Below are 25,850 nucleotides of genomic sequence, written 5' to 3' on the forward strand. Positions count from 1 at the left end.
TCGAACTGATAATAAAAAAAGTTTGCTGCTGTCGAAATAAGAGAGGGCTACTCACTTATTTCTTATCATTAATGGCCTCTGTCACATTCTATAAAACTTAGTGAAGGCCCTGAAAGACTACAGTGATTTATATCAGCTGGGACTTTATGTATAAAGGGCTTTCCTCACAGCAGATGGAGACAGCTGTATAGAATCTAATTACACAGATTTCACTGCTTAACATCAATGTTAAATGGCATGTAACTAAATTGACACATCCATCTCCTCTTTTCGAGCTTAAACGCACACACAGAGACAGGGTAAAATATATTGCTTTGTGTGAAATTTATTGAGTGCTCTGAGATGAATCCACTTAGTTCGCAATCAAAGAATCAATCCTGTGCAGTGGGTAAAGTAACTAAATCCATGAGTGAATTAGACAGGCCTCTCTTCAATCTGCCATGTAGGGGTGTTTGATGTTTTCTCTTTACCGATCAGTGGGCTCCTTTTTCATTTTTCGGATAAACGTGAAAAACGTAAAAAAAATATGCCTTTGTCCAGTTGGAGTCTGTATATTAGCAGTATTCAGATGCACAAGAAGAGTCGTGAGAGAGTAGCTTGGCACAACATGTGCCATTCCTCTCCAGGGTTCCTCCACTTCATATCTAATATGATTGGGTAATGGGTTGAGTCATATGAACAGGACAAGCAAACATGGAAAAATGGGTTTATGAGCATCAGGATCAAAATGATACTGTTGTTCCAATCAAAGTTACTTTCATTCTATGGAGAGAAAAAATAAACAGATAGCTGTCCCAGAATCTCATGATATTTTCTAGCATTTTAATTTGTTGGGGCACAGCAGAATGAGGGGCTCGCTGAGGGAAAATGAAAAAAAAAGGGACTTAATTATGTCGAAGAAAACGCAGTGTCCTTCAAATTTCTCAGAACCCCTGATAAAGATGTGTCACAATCTTTTAAATAAAATAAGTAGCACCATATTCTCACAATGAAAAAAAGAAGAAAAATCTAATATTCAAGTAATTTATTTGGTAAGGAAATAAGCAATTAATTAAATTGGATTAAATCCAAACGATTAAGAAATAATTGATTTTAAACAAAATAGGGGGTGTTTGCTAATTGGCAAAGATGATAATTTATACTCAATAAATGTAACAGAAGAGGTTTTTAGTAATATTTTACTTATTTAAGTTGATCAAAGGGTTTAGGAGTGTAATTTGTTATATGACTCCCCTGTTTTGGGTTTTAAATAGTATGTTAAAAATAGGGTTATTTTTTCAGATACATCTCAATAATCCAGAATAAAAAAATTAATAAAATACAAATTGACTAGGATGGGTTCTTAGTTGAAATGTTTCGTCTGTTCTCCAAGAAACTTCTTCAGTCTGAGGAGTTGCTGATAAACTCAGCCTTTTAAGCACTACCTTTGCATTTTGGCTCAACAAGTTAAGCGTGACAGTCAAGATTTGTGTTCACATATCAAAGGAGGAACAACAAATTTTCATTGTTGCAATTAACTATATCAAATTCAAAATTTCAAATTTGGTGTCATTTAAATTGGGAAGCCGGAGGTCCATGACCTTGTTTAATGGTTCTGCTGCAAATACTGCGACCCAACTGTTAAAAAAACGTGATACAGAATAGAGACAATTGAACGGCTTGATAAAATATGGCGCAAACAGATTATGAATATATCTACACAGCACCTGGACACACTACATTCAGATTATGTGCACTCCTAGAGACTCCAGGTACACAACTAAATGTATTTAATGGATTAAAATGTGGATTTTGCATATGTCCCCTTTACGCTACCGCAATCTCACACAGTGCTGCTGGTTGTATAAATATTTAATGAACCCTTATGGGAGGAAGGCTTCAAAAATATATATTCAGTGCTGTTTCCATTTTGTCTTATATTATCGGTCTTAAAGGGAAATCAGAATCGGCTAAAATCAGTATAAGCCGGTCAAATAATAAAAATAAAAAAAAAACGATTTAAAATCAGCCAGAAATTCTCCTCAGACCATTTCTAAGAAAGGGAGGGTGAGGGAGTTAAAATAAAATTCTCCAAAGGTTGTTGGTAGAGAACTGAAATAAATATGTGCATCTTGCGAGTTCTCCTTACAAAACTAAAGCTAGGTTTATACTCAGCTCACTGAACAGGGCGTGAAGGTGCAATGTCAAAAGTGTGTAGGCCTAACAAGCTGTTGCAGCACTAGTTCGTCCAATTTTGGAACTGGGCACAGACCGTATTCTGTGACAGAAAACAGCATAGACACATTATTATTGCCATACTTTCAGCCGTGAGTTTGTTGGCCAAGTTTACGGGGACAAACAAGGATTTGGATTTCTATGTCCATCACTTGCAGCGTAAATAATGTCTAAAACAACAACCCTCAGTATGTAAAGCAATCAGCTTTTATTTAGTAAAACAAAGTGCATTATTTTTATAACCTGCTGTATTCCCCATCTTCAAGTTTTTCTTTATGCAAAGAGTGAACTTACCATCTTCTTCTACATCTCTAACCCTCCATTTATTTCTGTTTAGCTGTCATAAACCCATCAACTATTCTTCATGGTTGTTAACAATATCGCACACGGCCATTTTGGAAGTGGTGTTAACTGTTTCTTCGTATAAATCAGGCGTATAAATCAGGCTTTAGATGTGATCTACATCTTACTGTTATTATTTTAGGGAGGCATATTAGGAAGCAGGTTTTTGGTAATATCAATTCCCCAGCAAACATGGAGTTTGTTTAACTTGACTGGGTTTGAATGGGACTTTATCCTTTAGTCTGATGAACTAAAAACAAGCTTTTCGATAACAAGCACTACAGGTGGGTCTATTGAAAAATATAGAATGAGTTAACAGAAAAGCCCCTTACACTGTTAAGACTGTGTTATTTGTCTTCGCAATTAGGAGAAATATAACCACCTCGCTAGCAAGCGATCGTTCACGAGACGTTCAGTGAACTCTGAAAGTTGAATGTTCAGGAATGACGCTCGGAAAACTTTGAACGTTAGCTCACCACAGAAAAAATATATTTTTGCTTGATCTTTATTTTGATTTTACACCTTTAGGCTGTCCGTAATTACTTTTAACCAAATCTCTATTTTTGTCTTGTTTGAAAAGGTGTGCACTTCTGACGTTCGCCAGACATTGTCTGAACGTCTTGTGGACATAAAATGTGGTTTTACAGATCTAACACGCTGTTAAACATATTTATTCTATTTAATTTTTATTTTTCAAACTTAAAACTAATAGATAAGCAGGGAAACGGGTATGACATACAATATAATGGCCTGAAAATGAATCAGAATCTAAAATATCATGACTGACAGACAAACTGGTAGAGATGGAGTCAGATTTTCTGCCTGTAATTTATCTGTGCGTCATTGCTGACTTCGGTCTTCTGGCACACTCTTGTTGACCTCTGACATTTTATTACAGAGACATTATTTTTTTCCCTGTTCTTTGTCATCTGTAATGATGATTCAGTGGGAAGTATCATCTAAACATACGTAGATGATGACCTTGTTTATTCGCCTAACTAACTAGTACCTGAATTATAGCATTAGGACCCTGGAGTTCACATGCGTATTGTAATGAACAGCATGTTTTACTTTTCCCGCTTGCACAGATTATGAACTTGTAGGCAGGGTGTAAAGCTGTGAACAGAAAGCTTTTAAGCCTTTTTGTCAATACATAAAAAGGCTGTGGAGCATAAAAAGTGAACACAAAGGGTTTTTCTCCTATTTCCTATAATCTTCCTCTTCATTCTCTGTCCCTCATCTCTCTCTTTCTCTCTGAATATTTTAGTATTGATGAGCCCATTACTGATGATAACACAGTGCACCATCAGCATCTTTCTTTTCCCTCTCTCTACCTCACACACTCACACACTAATCAGAGGTCAGGTTACAACTCTGCTCCTGCTCCTGCTGCTGCTAAGCACTTGTGTGCATTTCTGTGTGTTTGCTCAGCAGGGGGCTGGGGAATCTAACTTCCTGGCGGCAGTCCAATAAATTGCAATATTTTCGAACCTGAAAACCACTCACGTACGTGCCCCACTGGCACACAAGTACAGATTATGAGGATGATGTGTGCTGGCTATAAAAAAAATTATGCTCAATAATAACAACACAGTGGATAGGCAAAACATTCTGTTTTCTCAAAAAGCCATTAGGAGGCATCCCCAGAGGAGAGGACAGCGCAGCCTGTTAAACATTAACCCTTTCTAAAACAGAGGGAAACCCAAAAACCCACAAGCACCCAATTAAAATTCAGGATTTTTCTACGATTATATGACATTTTGCTTATTTTCTGTTTTTATTAAAAAGTTATGTTTCTTGGCAATTTCCTTTGAATGTCCAGAACCTTTCAAATTTTAATACGAGTGAGTGGAGGGGGTGTCAGAAAAGTTATTGATATTGGTGGTAGTAGTGTTCATGAATGAATAACTGCAAATGCCTTCAGTTTGGCTTAGGTATCACAATCATACAGCACCACATCTTGCCTAGTCAAAATATCCAGCCATCCATTGGCTATACGAATGGATGGCTCATCTCATCTAGAGCACTTTAAAAAAAAAAACAAACTCAGCTACTATAAATTGTTGTGGGTGTGGTGTATGTAATAACGTCAGCTTCAGTCTTTCACTGTTTTTATTGCTAGATATTTAAATGTTCTACGTTGCTTGCTATTCATTGTTAATGTTTTGTTTGTTTTGTTAAAAAAAATCTTTTTTGTTTCAATTTAGACTCAGTGTAACATTTTTTTTATCATCATTGTCTGCTTTTTATCATTTAAATGGGGGAAGAAAAAGCAATATTGGCCCAAAAAAAACTGAAAAAAAAAACAACTGAAAATCGGCAGCATATATGGGGGATTGGTTAGACTGATGTCAAAATAATTGGTATCGGCCATTAAAAAAAATGTATCAGTCATTCTCTACAGTCCTAGGCTCTCACTACACATCCACACAGACTGCTCTACAGCAGTATCAATCACGGCTCCTCAAAGGGTGGAAGGAGATTGGACTCTATCATTCCTGGGCTTTTTGGCTCACTGCATGGCATCGCTGGAGGCTTTTATTTTTCCACATTTTACACTTTACAAAACACTTCATTTCTAAAGTTTACAAGCAGCTTCTGTGTTAGTGTAGTCTGTATTACTGTATTCTGTATTAGGTTGCCTGTTGGGCTTGTCTGTTTTCATTGAGCTGGTTGCATGTTTCTCTTGCAAGAACTGGCAACGCTGGCTTCCAACCCAAACAGTTGTTGTTTTTTCTAAGACACTGCTGCCTGGGCACATAGGGCTCGAGATGATTCCACTGTTTTGGTAAAAGTTAAAATTTAAACGTCATTTATTACCCAGACGTAAAACAGCTATCCCTTCGAACATGCAGCGCTGCGCACGGTCGTCATGTACCGTGTGTTTGTGCAGCTTCTGAAGACATGCGACCCAGACTGAGAGAGCCATCTGTTAACGGTTAGCAGTTAGCGGTTAGCAGTTAGCGGTTAGCGACAGCGTCCTCAAATTTCTTTATCATTGGTTTAACAGTAGTAAAGCAAAAACTCTTGTTTGCAGATATAAGTCTGTGAAGCAAAATTTTTTGGTAAGCTTTACCCAACACTGCCCTTTCCAATGGTGTCCATAGGGAAAGACGGACTATATTGGCCGCTACAGGACCCTGGCTATGTCAGGTTGCGTCTGCATGCTGCGTCCAGACAGCTGTGGGGCAACGTGAGTTTATGCAATTCAAAGCCAAGCACTATATGAAGAAGGAGAACAACTTTCCCAATGTTTTCTAAGATTAACTGAAACAACATGAAATCAAAGAGCTGTATCCAAATTGAGAAGACACAATGCTAATGGTAGCCAGGCATTATCATCTAATTTCTTAGGAGGTTTTTGCCAAAAGGAGCAAGAGTAGAAAACTGTAGCTCAATGTGTCTAGTTAGATATACGTATGTTAAGATACAAAAGTGCATAAAACACTGAAGCATCCAGTGTCAAAAAGCATGGCAGATGCCTAGTCTGAACATCCCCGTGAATTTCTTTCGCTTATCTGAGAACTATTAGGTTTTGCAAATGGAGAGTGTGTGTCTTTTGAATTTGGTGGTTGGTAACTATCTAAAATGCTTTGCATCAATCGGAGGAGGCTCTTTTTTTCCCAACAACATAAACATCTATAGAACCTTATAGACAAATGTTTAAACAAAGATTGTAAATGGGTGTGGCGGTGGCGCAGGAGTAAAGGACGCTAACCATGTTCAGAGGCTTCAGTCCTCCATGGGGCCGTCCTGGGTTCAAATCCCGGCCTGTGGACTTTTGTTGCATGTCTTCCCACTCTCTCTCTCTCTCTCAACCATCATTTCCTGCCATCTCACTATAAAATAAAGTCCCTTTGTGCCCAAAAAAAGACTATAAATAAAACAGCTGACAGTCAGCAAGCTGTTGGAAGTTTAGAGTTAATGCAAACATAAGGCAACCTGCCTGATACTACAGGCTTTGTGGGTATTAGTTATGACAAAGCAATGGCTGCTTGGATACTAATTCAAACACTGAATCCCCATGAACACAGCAAAAAGCTTTCACTTTTTTAGGTTCAAATTTCATAGCTGCTCTCATTGTTCAATCATAGCAGGTACGTTTTGCACAGACCACATACACAGCATCTGCTCTTATGTATTTTGCTCAGGCATCACAAATCATTTCATGACCTTCACTGATCACTGCTGCTATATCAGATGGGCTCTAGGATGAGGGAAACAGGTAAGACCCAAAACTGAATCTAATTGTATTCCAGAGCCCATTGACATCTGTGTGGCAGATTCATTATCATCTTTGAATTCCGGCTATTTTTCTGCCAGACAGGCCAACAAATGTTCGGCATAAGGAGCTTAGTCTTCTACTTGGACGGGTGAATGAAACCCATTATTCCCCAGGGATTTTCTCCACTGAATTTAAAAAGCAATAGTGAAGAATGACATAAAAAGAGTCACATATATCTACTGATTTTGTACCTTTCCCTCGTACACATTTGTTGAATCTTGACATACAGAAGACTGAACTTCCATCTACTTAATTGCTTTAAAATGTTAACATCCAAATGAAAAGCAGAGGGAATAGCGTAAATTGCAAAGTTCCTGTGGGAAACTCTCATATATAAAGTACCTGCACACTATTTGATCAGCCTCATGTTTGAACTCACAACTGCTCAGCCTAACCAGCGGCAGGAGAATCCATTTAATTACCAATCAATCTCAGCAGTGGTCTACTTTATTAACTAACATTAAGATGAACACGGGGCATGGCCCTGACATTTAACAACTCGTTTTTTTTCTCCCAGACAGGTATCCCTGAGAGGTCTCCTGACAAACATTATATTACAAATTGAAATCAATACAGTTGAATTTAGAAACAACAGTGCTAATGACTACCCGGAGTGAATGGAACGGTTCTTGCTATGTTCTCAGCACAAATTGAGTATGCAGAGTAGGGATGCAGCATTAGCCTGCTTTAATGGATTGTTAGATTATGAAGATGTGTTTAATTAGCCTTGGAAGTTGAATATTGGCTCCTGGACACCTTGATTGCACATCAGGATGTCCAGGAGATATCCTGATCAGATGCCCGAATCACCTTAGGAGCAGTGACTCTACTCCTAGCTCCCCTTGATACCAGTGCTCCACACTTCATAGTCTAGTCACCCTATGAAGGAAGCTCATTTTAGCTGTTTCTGTCTTTGATCTTGTCCTTTTGGTCATGATCCATATCTAATGGCCATCGGTGAGGGACAGATCAAAGACAGATTGGCAAACCGAGAACTCCTCTTTTTATCACTTTCCTCACCCTAATAGACCAGATTAACACTGGCATTACAGCAGATGACAGCCGAAAACCCATCTGTCCATCTCCCAGCCTCTTCATCCTTTCTTCACTTATGAACAAGAATCAGACACTTGAGCTCTCTTCACTTGAAGCAGAGCCAATTTAGAGTGCCTGCTCATAGTGTACTGTGAGAAATTAGGTTTTATGGCTAGAATAACAACATATCTCAATATCCAAGGTCCAACAGAGTTATTTAGGTTATATCAGAGGTCATAATGAGTTATATTTATAAAACTCCACTGGCCTTGTTTCTTCTCCGACCCTAAATGAATACACAAGCAAGGTTTTCAGAAAATAAGATGCAAACATATTTTATAGTTATTTATGTAGATATTTCATGAAAATAACCATACAAAAACAAAAACAAAGTGATGTACAATGGTTAAGTATATGGGTATAAAATTGTTTGTTTACGGGAATTAAATGGAAGTAAATAAACACAAAATCTCAGCAAATGGGTAAGAAATGGTGCTGCAGAACTGGCTCTGGGGTGAACTGACTCCAAACCTCCACAGCACATTGCAAAGTATGATCTAGGCATGGGACAGATATGTATGTATCAAAGGAAAAAGCGCCAGAGTTACCAGAGTTTTTTTTTTTTTAAACCATTTGGACCATACAGTAACACAGCACACCCTCTCATAAGCCTCTTGCTGTGCACTGCAGGTCAGCTGGCAGAAGGAAAGTTCCTACACATGTCATTGTTTACATGATACCCAAATAGGGCATATAGGCATGCAGGGTCACTACTTGTGTAGATAGCTCTACTAATTAATCAGTTGATATTAGCTCGTTTTTACTTTTGCTATTTTATAAAGAGCAGAACAACAAAAAGCAACATTTCAATATGTGAAAACAGAAAGAACACTTGAAAACTACAGCTAAGTATATCGGGTGTTTATTTTATATTTTTTGCACACGTTTTTATCTCAAAATAAAAATTGCCAGTAAATATGGCATAACTGTAACGGAATAGAATAGAAATAACTTTTATTTTCCCTGAAGTGTCCCAGCAGCAAAGTGAATTGTAAAGGGAAGCATGTAGATATGCACAAAGGTATAAATATTGTTTGATATAGTGCAGTAAAGTTGAATTTGCGACAAAAAATACAGTGCAGTAAAATAGCACAGACAAAATGTTAAGAAGTGTGAAACTGAGTAATATATTATATTATTTTAGTTGCAGTAGGAAGAATTATTGCTTTTCTTTATTAAATAAATAACTATATTATATTATATGTCTTGTTTTAAATTTCTAATTTAATATTGTGAAACTGGGGTATTTTTACTTAGTGTTATCATATGGTCCCAGTGTTAGTTTTCTGCTCTCAGATAAATCCCTTAAAGACATTGCTAGAAATGAAATAAGTAAATCTAGGCATTATAAATACATTGCTGTTGCATAGGTTATTCAGCTCAAGGGGAAAGTAATGATTTTGTCTGGTGTAAATTCCTCAGGTCTCAGCAGGTCTTTAAAGGAATAAATAACAGGTTAGTGCAATTTAGCCTTTAACCTATTTTAGGCATAACACAGCAAATTAGTCAATTTCCCACAACCTTACCCATAAACAACACGTACTGACACATTTATGAAGCCAGGCCTGGTAATTAAGACGCATATGTTGCTATTAGTTATAAGGAAAGTGCTAAAACTATAAAGGCATACTGTCGGTCAGTGCAGGTGTTGGACAATGTTGTTTGCTCAGAATCAACACTTGGAAGATAAAAAAACAAACAAAAAAACACACGTTTAAACGAGACAATTTCCACAAGCGAAATTCAATTAAGAGCGGCATCTCGCTGCAAATGGATGTGCTCCTGTAGGAATACTGGAGAGAAGCCAGTGTGATGGTTCTCCGGAAGATACGAGGGCGCGATAAGGTGACTAAATTATCTGGGGAGCATATCACAGACAGCCACTCTCACAGAGCATTTCGCAGCCAGCTCACAAGACGCGACGGGGTCTTCAATCTCGCTGCCAGCGGAGGTGATGACACCAATCAGGTCACACTTACTCACACACCAACTATACACTCGCTCTCCGTCGGGCTCGGTGCCGCACGCCCCGTGGATGCTATATAGCGGCGCGCTTCTGGATGCAAATACCTGAGCAGGTAAGCAAGAGTTATAGGACTTACATCTCAGAGGACGGAGGCTGGTTACGGCAGAGGAGCGCGTGTCCGCACGCCTGTCCCATCGCGCATCCTGCCCGGCCGGCGCCTCCTTCTCTAACCCGGCTGTAGTCAGAGGGGGAGGGCGGGGGGTGGGGGTGTGTGCAGCCCGTATGTCGATCTGTCGAAAGAGGATATGCGTTTGGATGGGTAGACGCCGGTGACTGGGTGTGTGCGCTTCCCCCGCTTTCTCTCTTTCCCCCGGCCTGCCTGCTCTGATCCGCTCCAGGTCTGACAGCGCGCAGGGATTGGTCGGGACCCGGTAAGTGATATTCGAGCCGCGGTGAGCGAGCATATAACAGCTGAGCAAAGAGACAGAGCGCCAGCAGCGGCGGAGAGAGCTCAGGCGTACGACACAGCGCCACATGGACGCATGAGAGTCAAAGTAAAAAAAAAAGCCCGGACACGATCACTCTCCGTCCCACCCCCCCATGCCATCCAACCTAACCGTGGAAATGAAACTGCGGCGTGAATATTAAACTTTGCCCTTGATACCTTTGCACTTTAGCTGCGCATTTTCTCTCCGTGCTGCACACGCACACTGTGCAACATTGTTGTCCGCGGCACAACAACACCCGGAATTGACTTCTCTCTGACCAAATTATCTTACCGGCTCGATCCGACGGGTTTCGGCGCGCTGCCCTCCACTCCGGTGCGCCAATCACAACACGCAGCAGGTATCAAGGTCCGTCGCACGTCCTTCACCATATATGGTGTTCCCACGCCTATAAAACAACCTGTTTGGCGTAACGATTTGCATACACATGATTTGGGGTTGATTTTTACTTAATCAATCAAACGCTCCCCCCATATCTCCAGAGTTGCCTTATTGCTGCACGGCTTAGATTCATCAGGGTTTTGGAAACACTCCTCAGAGATTTTTGCTCCATACTCACATGATGGCATATCACGCAGTAGATTTGTCACTTCATTTCACCACATCCCAAAGGTGCTCGATTGGATTGAGTATTGCATCGGTTTCCTCACCTGACAGAAATGGCATCTGGTATGGTTCCCTCTGCCTCGAGGTTGAACAAATTGAGCTTTCAGAGATTATATGGCACCCCTTTTGTACCATTGAGTGTTTTTTTTCTTGAGCTACTGCTGCTTTCTATCATCTCGAACCAGTCTGCCTTTTTCAATAACAGTCATCATTGTCTATACACCACAGAGCTGTGTGTAAAAATCCTGCTTGATCAGCAATGTGTGAAATTCTCCAACCATATAGCCCCAATAATCATCCTACGTTTAAAGTCACACAAATCCTCTTTCTCCCCCGTTATGATGCTCAGTTAGGTCTTAGACAGCCATTTTTGACACATCTAGATGGCTTAACGCATTAGGTCTCTGCCATGTGGCTGGCTGATTTGTTAGTGTTAACAAGTCATTGAACAGGTGCCTCTAATAAATTGGCTGGTGAGTGTAGTTCACCCTCTATAAAAAATGTTCATGTGTTAAGTATGATTAGTGCACACAAAGTAGCGGTATTTCTGTTTTCCTCTGTGTTTCTACACACATCTCTTCTGGTTCTTTTACTTCTTCCGCGTTTTGAACCTTTCTGGTTTTGGCTGTTTCACATCCAGCTTTTCCAAGCACTAGATGTGGCCGTACTGAACTTGCATTGCAGGGTTTTCGAAAAAAAAAAAAAAAAAATTGAACTTAAATCAAAATAGATGTAAGATTGACTTTGAAATTGTTTGCTTACCAGTACAAACTGGACGTAGGAAGGACAGAATGGTCATGTGTAGGGAAAGGTGCTGTAAGGTAATATGAAAGCTGCTGTATCATCCACCACATCAAGCTGGTCCCACCGTGCATCCACCTGTGGTACAGCCTTTACCATCATTTTAGTCAGAAGATGATTCTTTTTTTCCCAAGTCTAAGCAGTAAACAGCAACACTGATATGTGAATAATTACAATATAAAGCTTATCGGGTTTTGCAGCGAGTAAACAAGGGGACATTTAGAACGCAGCCCCCAATTCAGGTCTGTGCAAGTCAGAAAATGAAATCCTCTGCTTTGTCTGTGCGCTTTTCAAAGTAGCTAATGTACATATTTCATTGAATGTGAATGGCTGCTTGGCTGCACAGACAATATTAACAGACTATTGATGAGGCATATTGAAACGTTTGTACATCTTTAAGTTCTAAAGGCAGCTATTATTTTAATCACAGTTTGCTCCAGCTTCTCCTTCCATGTGAGCGTCCATTATGTCTCCTGGATCTCCAGTCATATCGTCCCGAATGCCTTTCAGCTGCATCATACCTCCGTCTGATCGTCACTGTGTTCTGCTCCATTGGAGTTGTTTTCCTCAAGGGAACTAAATTCATAAAACTTGACAAAAGTGTTTCGGGATCCATGTCTACATCTTTAGGCATGGTGTTCACTTAACCCAATAAATGACCCTGATACCTGCTCCTTTGTGTCCATCCCAGTGACATCAGGGGGCCAGGATATTGACTATCCAAAATGTTTCTGTTACTTTCTATTTCTGAGAAATTGGAAGTTCTTCCTAATTCCTATGACAGAAAAAATGTCCTTACTCAGCAAACTTAATTCAATGAGGCTGCAACGTTTCTGTTTCGTGTTGACTTTGACTTTTTGACTTGAGACACATCAGTCAACATTTATCAGTTTATGTTTCACAAGAGGTACAAAACATATTGACCAGTCAACAGTTCATAACAAGATAGAATGAACTGCAAATCCTCTTCCTTAATACAGATTTAAAACTACAAGAAGATATTGATTGATACTAAACGCCCCTGACTAACGGAGGAAGGCAGTGGTGCACACAAACAACTTCTATTTCTACAGAAAACTCTGAATCAGAACCAGAATCATCTTTATTTGGCCACTCGTGTTTGCAATATCAAGGAATTCTCCCAGGCTGTATGATCTTTTGACTTAAGTCATCAGGTTTGTCCTTTTTATATCAAAAAGAAAAAACACACAAGAATTGGTTTGTGATCAAAGCCTAAAGCGTTATTAAAATTGTAACTTTTGATGATGATGATGATGATGAAATGAAATTTTATTCGAACATGATACAAATATAAAAATAAAATAGTGCATAGTAACAATACCTAACAAATTTATTCTAACAAGGTGGGCACGTAAACCTTTTTCTCTGACAGCGATGGCCAAGATGTAATGTTCCTTAAAAATGACAAATATATACTCTGCAAGAACAGATAAAAGTTTCCTCTTTCCCAGCGATGCAAGAATCAAATTACATTATTCTGTTCCTCAAGGTTTGTCTGAAACTATTAGATTCAAATGCTGAAAACTATCAAGACATAACAGGTGTGTGTATAAAATTTGCCATATAAAAATAACCTTGTTTTCACCTGAATGTAAAATAACTACTTACTCTGTTCTTGTGGGAAATATGGGTTTGTAAAAGATAACCTTTATAAACCCATATGCTTGATTAACATTTTAATCATTTGAAGGGACATAATGCTCTACCAAGCCCCTCCTCATATAGTGCAGGAAAGAAATGCGAGCAACAGGGATTCACTGCGAGTGCGCTGACTGGTGTGATACAGGAGCCACCTTCAAGGGTTTCTGTGAGCTATTTTACATTTTTGCTGACAACTGAAAAAGAAAACACAGTAGAACTATCATTACCCTCCCGTTGCCTGCAGTCGTGAACACCACGGGTGTTTATAATTATTTAGTCTAATTAGTCCTCCACCCGGGGCTCAAGAGCACATACAGGCTGTGACTGATTGACAACTGGGTAATTTCTGTTTAATTGGTTACACATGTTAATCACCACGTTAATCATCATCATTTCTAGCATTATTATTAGTTCATGAGCTGAATTACCTCAGAAACCCCTAAATCTCCCAATGACTGAGCAGATGACTATCTTGCCATAAATCTTAACACCTGTATGAATGAACAGTTTCTGAGATTAAAAAAAAAAATTCCAGCTTTGGTAATATTCTCATGTTGCCATTGTCATTTTTTTGTACATATGATCAAAACTTTTTGTCCCCAGTGGTTCACAAAGCTGTGTTCAAGACACCACTTCGGGAGACTAATGAAAAAGTCTGGATTCTCTTAAAAACACGAAGCAACAAAACTGAAAATGGAAAATCCTACTTATGCTATAAATAGTTTGAAGATATAAAAACCTGCATTTACAGATAGGTAAATGGTCATATATCGACTTTTGAAACAGGTTTCTTGTCATTGTGCCTCCAGGTAGAACTACTGGATGCTCATCTACACTCCAGTAGCCCTAAAGACGTTTTTAAAGAAGTGCTTAAAATAAATAAATAAATACTCTTTATGAAAAGTTAAATGGTGAACCCATGCTTAGAATCCCTATATCATGTCTTTCATGTTTTTTCTAACATTATAACATCAGATAACATGATCCCTGTCTTTGTCGTTTTCCCTCCCATTTAAGCAGCTCCTTAAAGTTCCTGTGACATGAATGGCTTAAGATGAACTGAATGGAAAGATTGCATTGACAAAATTGTTTTGATATAAATATTATACATATTAGATAAACGGTTGTTGAGATATATGGTCATAAATCTCATTAAAAAGGGGTCTGTCCAAATTCAGGGACTGCGTCCTTCGTAGGTCGAATTTAAAGGCTGGTTACGTGACATCGATGCGCCGAAGGCTGTCCAAAGTCGAAGGATCCCTGAAATGCGTCCTTCCTTTCCCCAGATTTAAAGGATGGGAAACCTGAAATATCTGCTCAGTGTATTGACATATCGCTTAATTTTAATAATAATACCTCTGTTTAGAGCAAAGCGACTTGTGGTACCATATGGTAGAGCCACTACACTTGTTCTATCATTGTAAAGGGTATGTATTATATTAACAAATTTAGGCACGTAACCAAAGAGCTTTAGTGCTTGTGTTAGAAAGGGGTGCTCTGTCATATCAAAAGCCTCTTTGAAATCAAGGAAAAGTATAAGGTGACCATCTTCAATAAATCCTTCATAATCAAGGATATCCAGCACCAGACATACATTGTCATGTATTGATCTATTGCTCATAAAGCCAGTCTGAGTCGTGCTAATAATTTCAGGAAGAGTAAATGTTACCCTTAAGGAATAGATGTGAGCTAAGAGTTTATAATCATTGTTTACGAGTGTAATTGGTCTAAGATTATATAAGAGCCTTTTGTCTTTTCCAGGTTTTGGAATAAGAACAATAACCCTTGCTTCTTTGTAGGTGGAAGATTTTGATTATTAATTTCTTCTTCTTCTCTTAAATCTTCCCAAAAACGTTTGTAGAAATTTCAAGAGAGCCCATCTAAGCCTGGGGATTTGTTAAGTTTTAATTTACCTACATCTTCATCTAATTCCTGAAGTGAAATGCAGAGTTACATAATTGTACAGATTCTTTTAAGTTTAGGTACATAGTATTGCGTAATGATTTTTACACAATACATTTGTTGAAAAACAGGATTTAAAAAGATCTCAGTTATATGACTTTTTTTTTTTGCTAAGGCTAATAGAGTATCGTCTTATTTTGTATTTCAAAAACTCCCATTTAGAACAGGACAATTGAAGATTGGTTTTGTCTTTAACCTTCTTTATCATTGCACTCACTGTTTGGCAATACTCCTGATGCAATAACAGTAATGAAGTCAATTTCCAAAAACCTTTATTTCTCTTATGAGAGGTTGGTGGTAGCATTTCTAGTGTTATAAGAGCACGGTCAGTGGATATATTGTTAGTTTAACTATTACCGACCAGCCAAAAATTCTTGATTTTAATATCCTTTAGGTTTGAACCAAGATAATTGCTGTTTATATTTATTATTTTGACTCCAAATATCAGTTAGATTGAGGTAATTACAAAAGAACTGAATAAAAGTATTAAAGTGATCATCATTAAATTTACTTGGCCAAGATCTTGCCATTCAACACACACAAGATTAAAATCACCTCCTGTTATAAACTCTGTGGTATAGTATGTTTTCAACTGTAAAATTATTTCTGACAACTTAGTGAGTGGTATATTGTTTTGACCAGTGTTAATGTACCCATAAATATGGTTTATGATGATAGAAGAACTATCAATATCCAATACTAAACAATATCCTGTGCCCATTTTCATCTTTTTTGATTGCAATGACCTTGCATAGACAGTTATTAAGCAAAGTTGATTTTGAGGTTACATGTCTCTAATAAATTTTGTCACTTTTTTATAAATAACATAAAAATTAAAAAGGAAACAGTCACTATTCTTTGAACGTAGTCAACTAATGAGCCAAAACTTACGAAATGACAGTTAGCAGAACACCGAACATTTGTGAACTGTAACCCATTTTCAGATAACCCTCCAGCAGGAGCAAAATAGTGTTCATCCTTATTCTGAAGCAGCTGCTACCATGACCCTTTTTCCTTCCAAAAGGCAAAGGGCCCCCCTGAAGCCTGCCTTTTTCCCGGCCTTCTAGATAATCGGCCCCAGAGCATCACAAGCAAGTTTATCTTCTTCATATCTTCTAGAAATCACACCTGTAGTCTTGTGTTTGTATGAAGCTCTCCAAATCTGGGCTCAGTGGGTGCAACTGGTTGATTACTTGCCGTGGTCTGTTCCCCATTTTTCGTCCCAGTCTATCAACCTGTCGACAGCCTCTTCCATTTTTCGCCTTCTGCCTCCTTGAATTCATTAATGCGAAGGTTATGTCTTCTTTTATAACTTTCCAATTCCCGAGTTCTTTGACATTACTCACCGTTTTCTCAGGTCAGGTTCACCGCTGCAGATTTGAATTCATCCACCGACTTTTTGCAACTATCAATCTCGCTCATGTTATAATGCGATCACTGTTGCTGCTGTTTTTGGCCGTTATTTCTTCAAACTTCTGATCTTGTTTGTCAAAACGATCGATCAAGGATTGAGTGGGAGTTAGCAGGGTGGCATTAGCGATGTGAGGCGGTTCTATCTCACCTGGTTTAAATTTTTTGGTGGTCTGCTCGTTTTTTTTGCTAGGTGTAGCTGGCAGATGTTTGGCGCTAACATCTTTTGTAGTTTTATTCGGCAATTTCGGATGCATCGGTATCGTGAAGGTTGGGGTCTTTGTTTGCACCGCTTAGAAAGTTAAAAAAGCGTCTACAACATATGTTTTTAGGAAGGTTCTGGAAGGTTAATCCCGGTGCTATTCGTAATGCTCTGTATTGTAATTTATCTGCTAATTGTAATGTTGATTTTTAATAAAATGCTACATATGCTGTACCTCCTGTGCATTTTATCTAACTTAAATAAAAGTAGGGAGTAAAGAACGGAGTCTTACCTCAGAACTAAGTTCAGTCGTAGTTTGCTGTGAGCTCAACCTGCACTGTCATGGAGGAACCGTTAAACATGAACTCCAGCAAGGAGTACAATTATAAAACCTGAAGAAACACTGAATGAACTCCAAAATATTACTGTGACTACTTGTATCCCCCCACACAGACCAGACTTAGGGTTAAAGAGTACACTCCAGAACTTTAGCACCTCCACACTTTTAAATGTTACTATCAGATTTGTCACTGTAGAAATTCGCCGTGTAGAAGGCGGTACGTTCTTTTAAACTGAACAACAAGCACATGCGTACAAACACTTCCCGCTGAATTCCTACTCATTGCAGTCATACTGCACATGTGCCAGTATAACTTCTCTGTACAGGTAGGTTCTGTTTTTGTTTTGTACACCACAGCGTAAAAAGGGATGTTTTCAAATCCTTCCCCTCTGGAACCTGTTTTCAAAGCATGTTGTTATCAAAGAAGACACATGCCATCTACAAGCAGTAGAAATACAACAAAACATTTTCATTTTATCAACAAAAGATGTCGTGTGCACAGGGTCTAATACAGTATCCCCAAGACATCGTTTGCTTTTTACCTTCATCACCATTTCTCATCAGCTCCCTCCTACTTTTTAATTAGCTCGTTCTATCTCTGTCATGTTTCCGCTCGTTTCTGTTCTCTTTAATGTACCATACACATTCTCCCATTTTGATTTTTCTAGACTTCACTTGAACAAACTGGAGGCTAAATAAGTGGTGATCAAAGAAAAAACAGCATAGTTTAAGGCGTTGCGATTTGAGAACAAGATTTTCTGCAATGAGTCTGTCTGTGAATGCCGAGCACTGTCTCAGCTTCCCACGATTGTGAGGAAAACGTTTCTGGGTTGCATTTGGACAAGCTGAACAAAACAGCTCTGATTTTGGGACCTCGTCTAGTCTTTCTCTGTTACAGCAAGACCGTCTGGCTTGAATCAAATTTTATCTGTTAGGACAGTGATATGGGGAAAATCCGTACATCGTGAATAGCAGATAAACACACTTTCTGCTGGGTTCTCAAACCGCCTGAAAGAAAGACGGCGACTTGTGTAAAACACAGGAACCACTGCAATAACACCGTTAAACAAGATCTACACATTTACGTTAGACTTTATTCTTGGCTCTTTAATTTAAACGGATGTATTTTTTCCTTCAAGTCAGGAGACTTTACATCCAGACGCTCTTTAAACTTGATGTGAAATATCCAGACATCTTACCTTCTTGACGCTAAGCCTTTTTGACCTTTGAGCTTTCTGTAATAGCATGTCAATAATGTATAATGTGATCACGGTAAGCCATTAGGTCGTTATACTAATGCTACATTTACTGGCATGTTGTATGACAGATGGCAAGGCGTGTCACAACAGATAATGCACACATCTGATCTTTAAGAGAAAGAAATTGCTGGATTTGATCAAAGATTGGCCATCTACAGAAGCCAGCTGATTTAGTGACAACAGCCATATTACACTGTTGAAATGATTTTAAGGAACACAGTATTTCTTTCTAGCACAAGTGGAGCCCATTCTGTGGATACAAGTACCACTCAGTGTTCTGGAAACAGATGTTGCATATTTTTCCTATAATCTGCTGGAACATAGCATCTCTTTTACGTTGGAATCACTACACTGCCTTCTCGTCTGCTCCGTCAGTCGCCACAACGTTCATCTGTTTTGCCATGAGCTGTTTGTCAAGGGTTTGTCGACTTGAACATTCAGCTGGATCTCACCTGTCACTCTCCATCCCATAACTCCAACCCCACTTGACTCAGATGCTCCTACATTTTGTGACGTTACTGTGTGATGACATTTCTGGGGTTTTTTCTGTTTGCATTTTTTGTGCTGCATAGTCTGAGGAGTATCTTTCCGCAGTGTTCTCCTTGTGCATGAATGCCCAATTCCAGCGACTGTTCTGCAACTTTCAGATGGATCCATTCTCCAACAGTCCGCAGACTGGACTGACATGCTGTTGATGGATTTCAGTCATTTGATTCAGGGATAATGGGGCATGGATTCATCCTAAACTTGCAGGAGAGTAGTTCTTGATGAGTTGAGTTGTGCATGACGGTATTAGGGCCTTGCATTGTGTATTACATCCTGGCCTTTGTTGCATTTTGGCTATGTATTCACTAGATATCCCACAGCTAGTACAATTGTGCTCCTCTTTCCCCTATTAAGTGTTACTTGGCTATTTGTTCAGTCTGACTATATGTTATGTCTCACTCATTTTTTTTTACTGTTAATTATATAATCCATGAAGACAAGGTGGTATAAGCTTTTGCTCCTTATAGTTTGTTGTGTTCATAGAGCAAAGAGATAATTATATATGCAGCGAAAATCAGCTTGCCATACGGATGCAAGGACATCTTGATACAACAGGACTGTTGCAGTGTAGTTTCCAGATGTTTGAGAATTAGGTATTTTTTCGACTCATTTATAATCATATGTGACGTATACGAGAACAACTTGGCAATGTTTGAAGAAAGAATGTAAGGCATGAAATGGAAAGCGGACAGAAACAACAATATGTCATGACAACAAAGCATTATGACACAAAAATAACCAGGAACATCTTAATCTATTTCGAAGTACTGTCTTGGAATCTTGATCATGGCATTTTTGAATAATTGATATAAAAAAAGCACTAAACTCCTGTTACCTGACATCACCATACTCTCTGTTTTCTGTGTGATAGTTTAAAACTGAAAATTAGAGCCGCAAACCTTGGTAGTTTATAAAGTGCCACCTTCAGTCATCCGGCTATTGTCTTCCACTCATCAGAGATCAGGCCGTGGTGGCAATAGGTCCGAAAGGGAAACACAGACAACCCTCCCTCCAGCTCATTTGGAGGATCTCAAAATGTTTCCAGGTCAAAATGGATACATAGTCCTGATGCATGTACATACATACATACACATGTATGTATGTATGTATGTATGTACAAATGTATACAATGTATATGCACGTACATACGCGTAGGTGCGTATGTAAGTAGGTGCATAGATATATGTATATATTTAAGTATATAGATATGTTTATATATATATATATATATATATATATATATATATATATATATATATATATATATATATATATAGACCACTAAGAATGTAAATGAGACATTTACATTCCTATTTCCTTTTTTGTATTTTTTTTTTGGTATTCTTTTGATCCATTGTAGATATGAAGATTCACTGTATATAACTGAATGCACCTTCCCTACTCTGCACCTTCTTGTATGAGCCGATGTGACGAGTGAATTTCTCCATTGTGAGATCAATAAAGACTATCTTATCTTATCTTATCTTATCTTATGCTGCCACCACCATGTTTCATGTGTTGGGTTTGTGCCAGACAGAGTTTTCATCAGTGGCCAAAAAGTTCAATTTTAGTCTCATCTGACCAAATCATCTTTCTCCATACATTTGGAGAGTCGCCCATATGCCTTTTGGCAAAAAAAAAAAAAAAAAATTACATTTGCATATTTTGCAGATTTATGAAACCCAACCCTGACTTGTACTTCTTAACAACTCTGTGCCTGACTTGTTTGGAGAGCTCCTTGCTCTCCATGGTGGGATGCATCTTGCTTAGTGGTGCTGCAGCTTCTGGCGGCTTTCAGAAAGTCTGTGTTTATAGTGACAGATCATGTGAAGTGTAGATTTCTCACAGATGGATTTTATTTCACTGATTATGGGACTTCTGAAGGTAATTGGTCGCACCAGAAATTTTTAGGGACTCTAAAGCAAAGAGGGTGAATACAGATGCCAATCTTTTTTTTTCCCCCACGTTTCTTTTTCTTTTCACCTCACGACTGTAGATTTTGTGCAGATCCATCACATAAAATAAGATTAAAAACATTTAAATTACAGGTTGGATTGTCGCAAAATAGGTACAACATCAAGGGGGTGAATACTTCTGCAAGGCAATGTAATTGGTCATTTAAAATTGCACACGCTGCCACATGCAGCAAGTTCAGCTTGCTTGCTCTGAAGGAGAGTTAAGATGAAGCACCACAGTTTAGAGGAAACTCTGAAGAGGGGAGTGAAGTTTCTAAAGAACAGCAAAAAGCAACCAATTTAAGAACAGATGAGTTGATTGCTCGTGAATACCAGCCCATCACTGTGGTAAAGACTTTAGGCTTTTGTCCTGTTGCCAGCGCTACGGTACATGTTCCCCCTCTCAGCACTACATAACTAACACAGCAGTACCTGTGCTATAAAAAAGGAAACTCTGACATCACTTCAAGTGAACTGATGTGACGGCCGTTGGCTTTATTACCGACATGTGGACTTCAATAGTTTTCCAAATGTCACTGCTTAGTAGCTTCAAGATTCCTCGTAGATAAAGCACTTGCTGCGCTGCATGCCCAGGCATTTCAAGGAGCATGTACAGCAGAGCAGACATGCTAGCAATTAAAGTGCCTGTGAAATCGATGGTAAAAAAAAAAAAACGTAATGGAAAGATAGCATTGACAAATGTAATCTTTAATCTGTATAATATACATATTATACGGATTAAAGAAATGGTTGCTGAGATATATGATCATAAATATCACGAAAAAAGTGATATTTACATTGAAATATATACTTGTTGGTGGGTACACTTGTGCAGATTCGGAGGCAGCTGATTTGCATCTGCATGACCCAAACGTCCAAAAAGACAGTGGTAAATCCTGGGTGTTATTTGATGTTTGTGTTAGGCGTCAGTTTGGGGGGGAAAAGTTGTTCATAGTCAGTCAGGGCATTGACAACTTGAGAAACGTCTTGTCAGCACTCCACCGTGATTTCTCAGGTGCTGCAAGTGCACTTGTAATAAACCACGTCTAATAAATAATCAAGGCTGAATATAATATATTTGAATGAATGTTTATCTAAATATTCCAATGTAAAGTTTCAAAATTATAAACTGGGTGTTATCTTCTAATCTAAAAAAATAAATAAATAAAATCAGCCATCTGCTGGTGCTCCTTGCTGCGCAGCTTCACTTCCAGGGGGAGCTCTCGGTTCTGCTGGCGGCTCGGACATAGAAGCAGCCGCTCCCGATACCTGTTCCCTTCATCTGATGACGGCTGACATGGCCTCCGCACGGCGTTCTGAGCGGACATTATGGATCAGCAGAGGCAAAAAATGTTCATCCTTATTCTGAAGCAGCTGTTAAAAGACATGCCCGTCAAGTAAGGCAGATGTTTATTTGTGAGGTAAGACTCTGTTCTTTACTCCCTACTTTTATTTAAGTTATATAAAACGCACAGCAGGTACAGCATGTGTAGCATTTCATTTTTTTTCCCCTACTGTAATGAAAATAAGCTCTGTATGCCTGTAATGAAGTTTATTTAAAAAAAACATATTCCTTGTATTTCGTTGCATTTATTCATTGAATTAAAATAGTTAAAGTAACAGTTTTTTCACTGTTTAAAATAAAAAAAACTGTGCTACGTTTTTTTTTTTCTGGCTAGCGCAGGAGCCTTTGGTGCCAGAGCAAGTTCAGTTATTCAAGAAGGTTTAAGGTTATGCCTATTTGTGAACTCAGCAGCTAAATATTGCTATTATTGATCTTTTTAACGATAACGGTTTTCTTGAGTGGCGTTTAAAGACTGTGCAACGTCAGTCCGAACCAACCTATTTGTCCCAGAAGAAAGTGAAGAGGTCCCACATCCAAAAGAACCAGCCTAGCTGCCGCAGGTGACCAGGAAACGAGAGATGACTATGGAAGCCATATCTCTTCTCTTCACCTCTACACAACCAACCATAAGTCCTGCTAAAGACGAGGGATACATTTCAACACCGTCCACTAGCCTCTAAACCTCAAAGTGGGTAAAATGTTTTGGGGTTGAATACAGTGCTGGACTGTATGGATGTAAAATGTCACCGAGGGGGGAAGAAAAGAAAAAAAAATCACTATTTGGCAAAATAGCCTCCATCATTTTCCATCTTTTTGTTTTGAGTATGACACTTTTTCCATGACCATTTCCATGCCTACCAAACTAAGTGAACAACACACACCAAGGAAGGTCTTGGTTAAATAAAGCAGCTCAGATATGTTAAGTGTTTTGATGCCCAAATGTTTTATGGTTATGATTCACAACGTTATTTATTAGAAAGTTGTATTATTTGATCTTTCTGAATGACACTTTAACTAATCTGATGCAGTATATTAGTGCATTGGTCAACCTGACTCTTATACAGAATACAATTTTCCAATGAGAATTCAATTAAATGTCCAATGAAATGTAAAGAATATTTTGCAAACGCTACACTGTGCGTCAGGATGTTTTTCCCTCTACGTGAAAGATATAAATTGTAAAGTTTTGACTATACGAAAGAGTTGAATTAAATTTATTTTAAGTGTTCCTGCTAACACTTATGAGTTAAATCAAGTCAAGGTTGGTGTTGCAGGCACTCTAAATAAGATTGATAGTTTAACACTTGGGGAGTAACATTTTAAATATGAAAAAGGGTTCAAGATAACTAGTTTTGAGCATTTCAGCACAGAAACTATAACAAAAAGTTGTCATGAAGATGAGTTAACAGAAACTGAAAAATAATCCAGTTTTTATTGGGTCGTTAAAGTTTGCACAGCACATGAAGCTACGAGTTATTGTGTCACGTGTTTCAGTACAGAGGGCCAGTGGCTAGATTTAAACTGCATACTGGGACTTGAGTCAAAGAAAAGTCTTCCGTGGACTCTCATCACCAGCTGGAGAAAATGTTTATGCTGCAGTTTTTAGAGATTTTTTTAAATTGACTGAATTGCAACTAAAATACAGAAATATACTATCAATATAAAGAGGATGTAATGATCTATGGCGGTTTGTGTTTTGGTTCTTACTTGTGTTTGTATTTAGATCATTTTAGCCTTATTATCACAAGGTTCTTTTTTTCATATTGGTTTATTCCTTTATCCTGAGTTTCTTTCTTTCTTGAGTCATTGTCAGGATCTGGGTTTTTGTTTTGACTGTTTGTTTATTTTGATCTATTAGTTAAACTCTCCAGCTTTAAAGCTCAGTTTTGGTTTCGGGTTCTTGTTTGGTTTCTGTTATAGCTTGTGTTCTGTTTAGTGTTAGGTTTTGGTTCTGTTTTGGGTTATGGTCTAGTTTGGATTTTATTGTGGTTTGATTTTGTTTATTATCACTTCACTTGGCCTGCTCTGTTTACTTCTCTGTATCCAGCCTTTAATCAGTCACTCAGTTCACCTGCCAGCTATCTGCCAGCTCACCTCGTAGACAACACCCTGTCACTCCCTGTTTTATTATTAAATCCTGTTTTTTGCTTAAAACCTCTCTTGTCTGGCTGAATACTGGGTCCTCTGTCTCTGGATCATGACAGTCATGTTCTGTGCAATTTGGTTAGTCATCCATAGTTTCCATTCCATTTCTCCTGTCCCTTTTATTCAGTTGTCTCACGCCCTGTTAACATGGTCATACATGCGTTCGATTCGGTTTGGGGTCGGCCTGATTCGGTCCAACGCGGATGGTTTTCCATCACAACTAAGTACCATGTCAATGTGTGCACCTCTGCATTTAACCAGGCGATTGATGTGAGGGCTCTGATGATATACTCCGTAGCTGCTCTGGCTGTTGTGTTATTTTTTTAAATATGGCGGGTCTGATTCTTGGTCTAGAGGTGCTCCAGTTATGCAAACAGTGACTCCACCCCCCCAGCCAATCAGCAACCGACAGTCTTCTGACGTCGCATCTTTGGGCCGACTCACTGCGCTTGGAACCACATAGAAGCGAGTTGACCTGTAGCAAAGCGCTCTGAGTTGGTGCCGATGGAAAACGGGCATCAGATTCTCTGAGAGCTGTTCTGCTGCCGTGTTGTTCGTACTCACCTCTGGTTTCCATTTCCCTCCTCCTCGGCGCTTATAGGCTCCTTGGTTTCTGCTGTCGCTCTCGCACTGTTCTCTGAGTTCTCTGTGTGTGCTGGACGTTTTACAGTCTTTTCATTAAACCTCCACTCATTCATGCACATCCCTTTGTCCTGCCGTCATTTAGCTCCTCGAGGAACCACAAACATAACATTATTCAGCCAGTTGGAGCCAGCAGGAACCACAACATAGGCAAGAGTGCGAACATCTCAGTAGTGCGGTGAGGGCGTACATCGTGGCTCTACTTTCTTTGCGGGAATGTTTAGCCACGGCAGGCGACTGCACGTTTTTACTGTGGGAGTTGACACACAAATCACCCAACTCTGCTTCTTCCACTGATTCCTCGTCAGACACTCCTGCACGGATTGGAGCAGCGTCTCTGAAATCATCTCAGCTCCCCAGAGCACCAGAACCTGCTGTTCCTTTCCTCTGAGCGCCACAGCCTGTTCCCAGCCTCCAGCTGCTGCTGTCTCGTTTGTCTGTCTGTTTAATTACTTTGATTAGTTTTTTATGTGTGTTTCTCAAGTGGGTGTAGTGGTTTTATTTCTGTCTGTGTTTTTCAAACCTCTGTGAAGCAATTTGTGTTGCTCTTGTGTGTGTATGAAAAGT

General features: G+C 38.9%; 1 protein-coding gene across 1 annotated transcript in view; it reads right to left on the reverse strand.

Annotated features, from left to right (window-relative positions):
- The window catches only part of LOC118566760 (cGMP-dependent 3',5'-cyclic phosphodiesterase-like), a 220,738-nt gene extending 210,242 nt beyond the window's left edge, over positions 1–10,496 (reverse strand). The window contains exon 1 of the mRNA XM_036150131.1: positions 10,039–10,496. Coding sequence (XP_036006024.1) covers positions 10,039–10,097 — 59 coding nt within the window. The 5' untranslated portion in view covers positions 10,098–10,496. The remainder of the gene's footprint in view (positions 1–10,038) is intronic.
- Between the last annotated feature and the right edge of the window lie 15,354 nt (positions 10,497–25,850).

This window comes from Fundulus heteroclitus, chromosome 18 (genome assembly GCF_011125445.2).
Source record: "Fundulus heteroclitus isolate FHET01 chromosome 18, MU-UCD_Fhet_4.1, whole genome shotgun sequence".
Classification (NCBI taxonomy): domain Eukaryota; kingdom Metazoa; phylum Chordata; class Actinopteri; order Cyprinodontiformes; family Fundulidae; genus Fundulus; species Fundulus heteroclitus.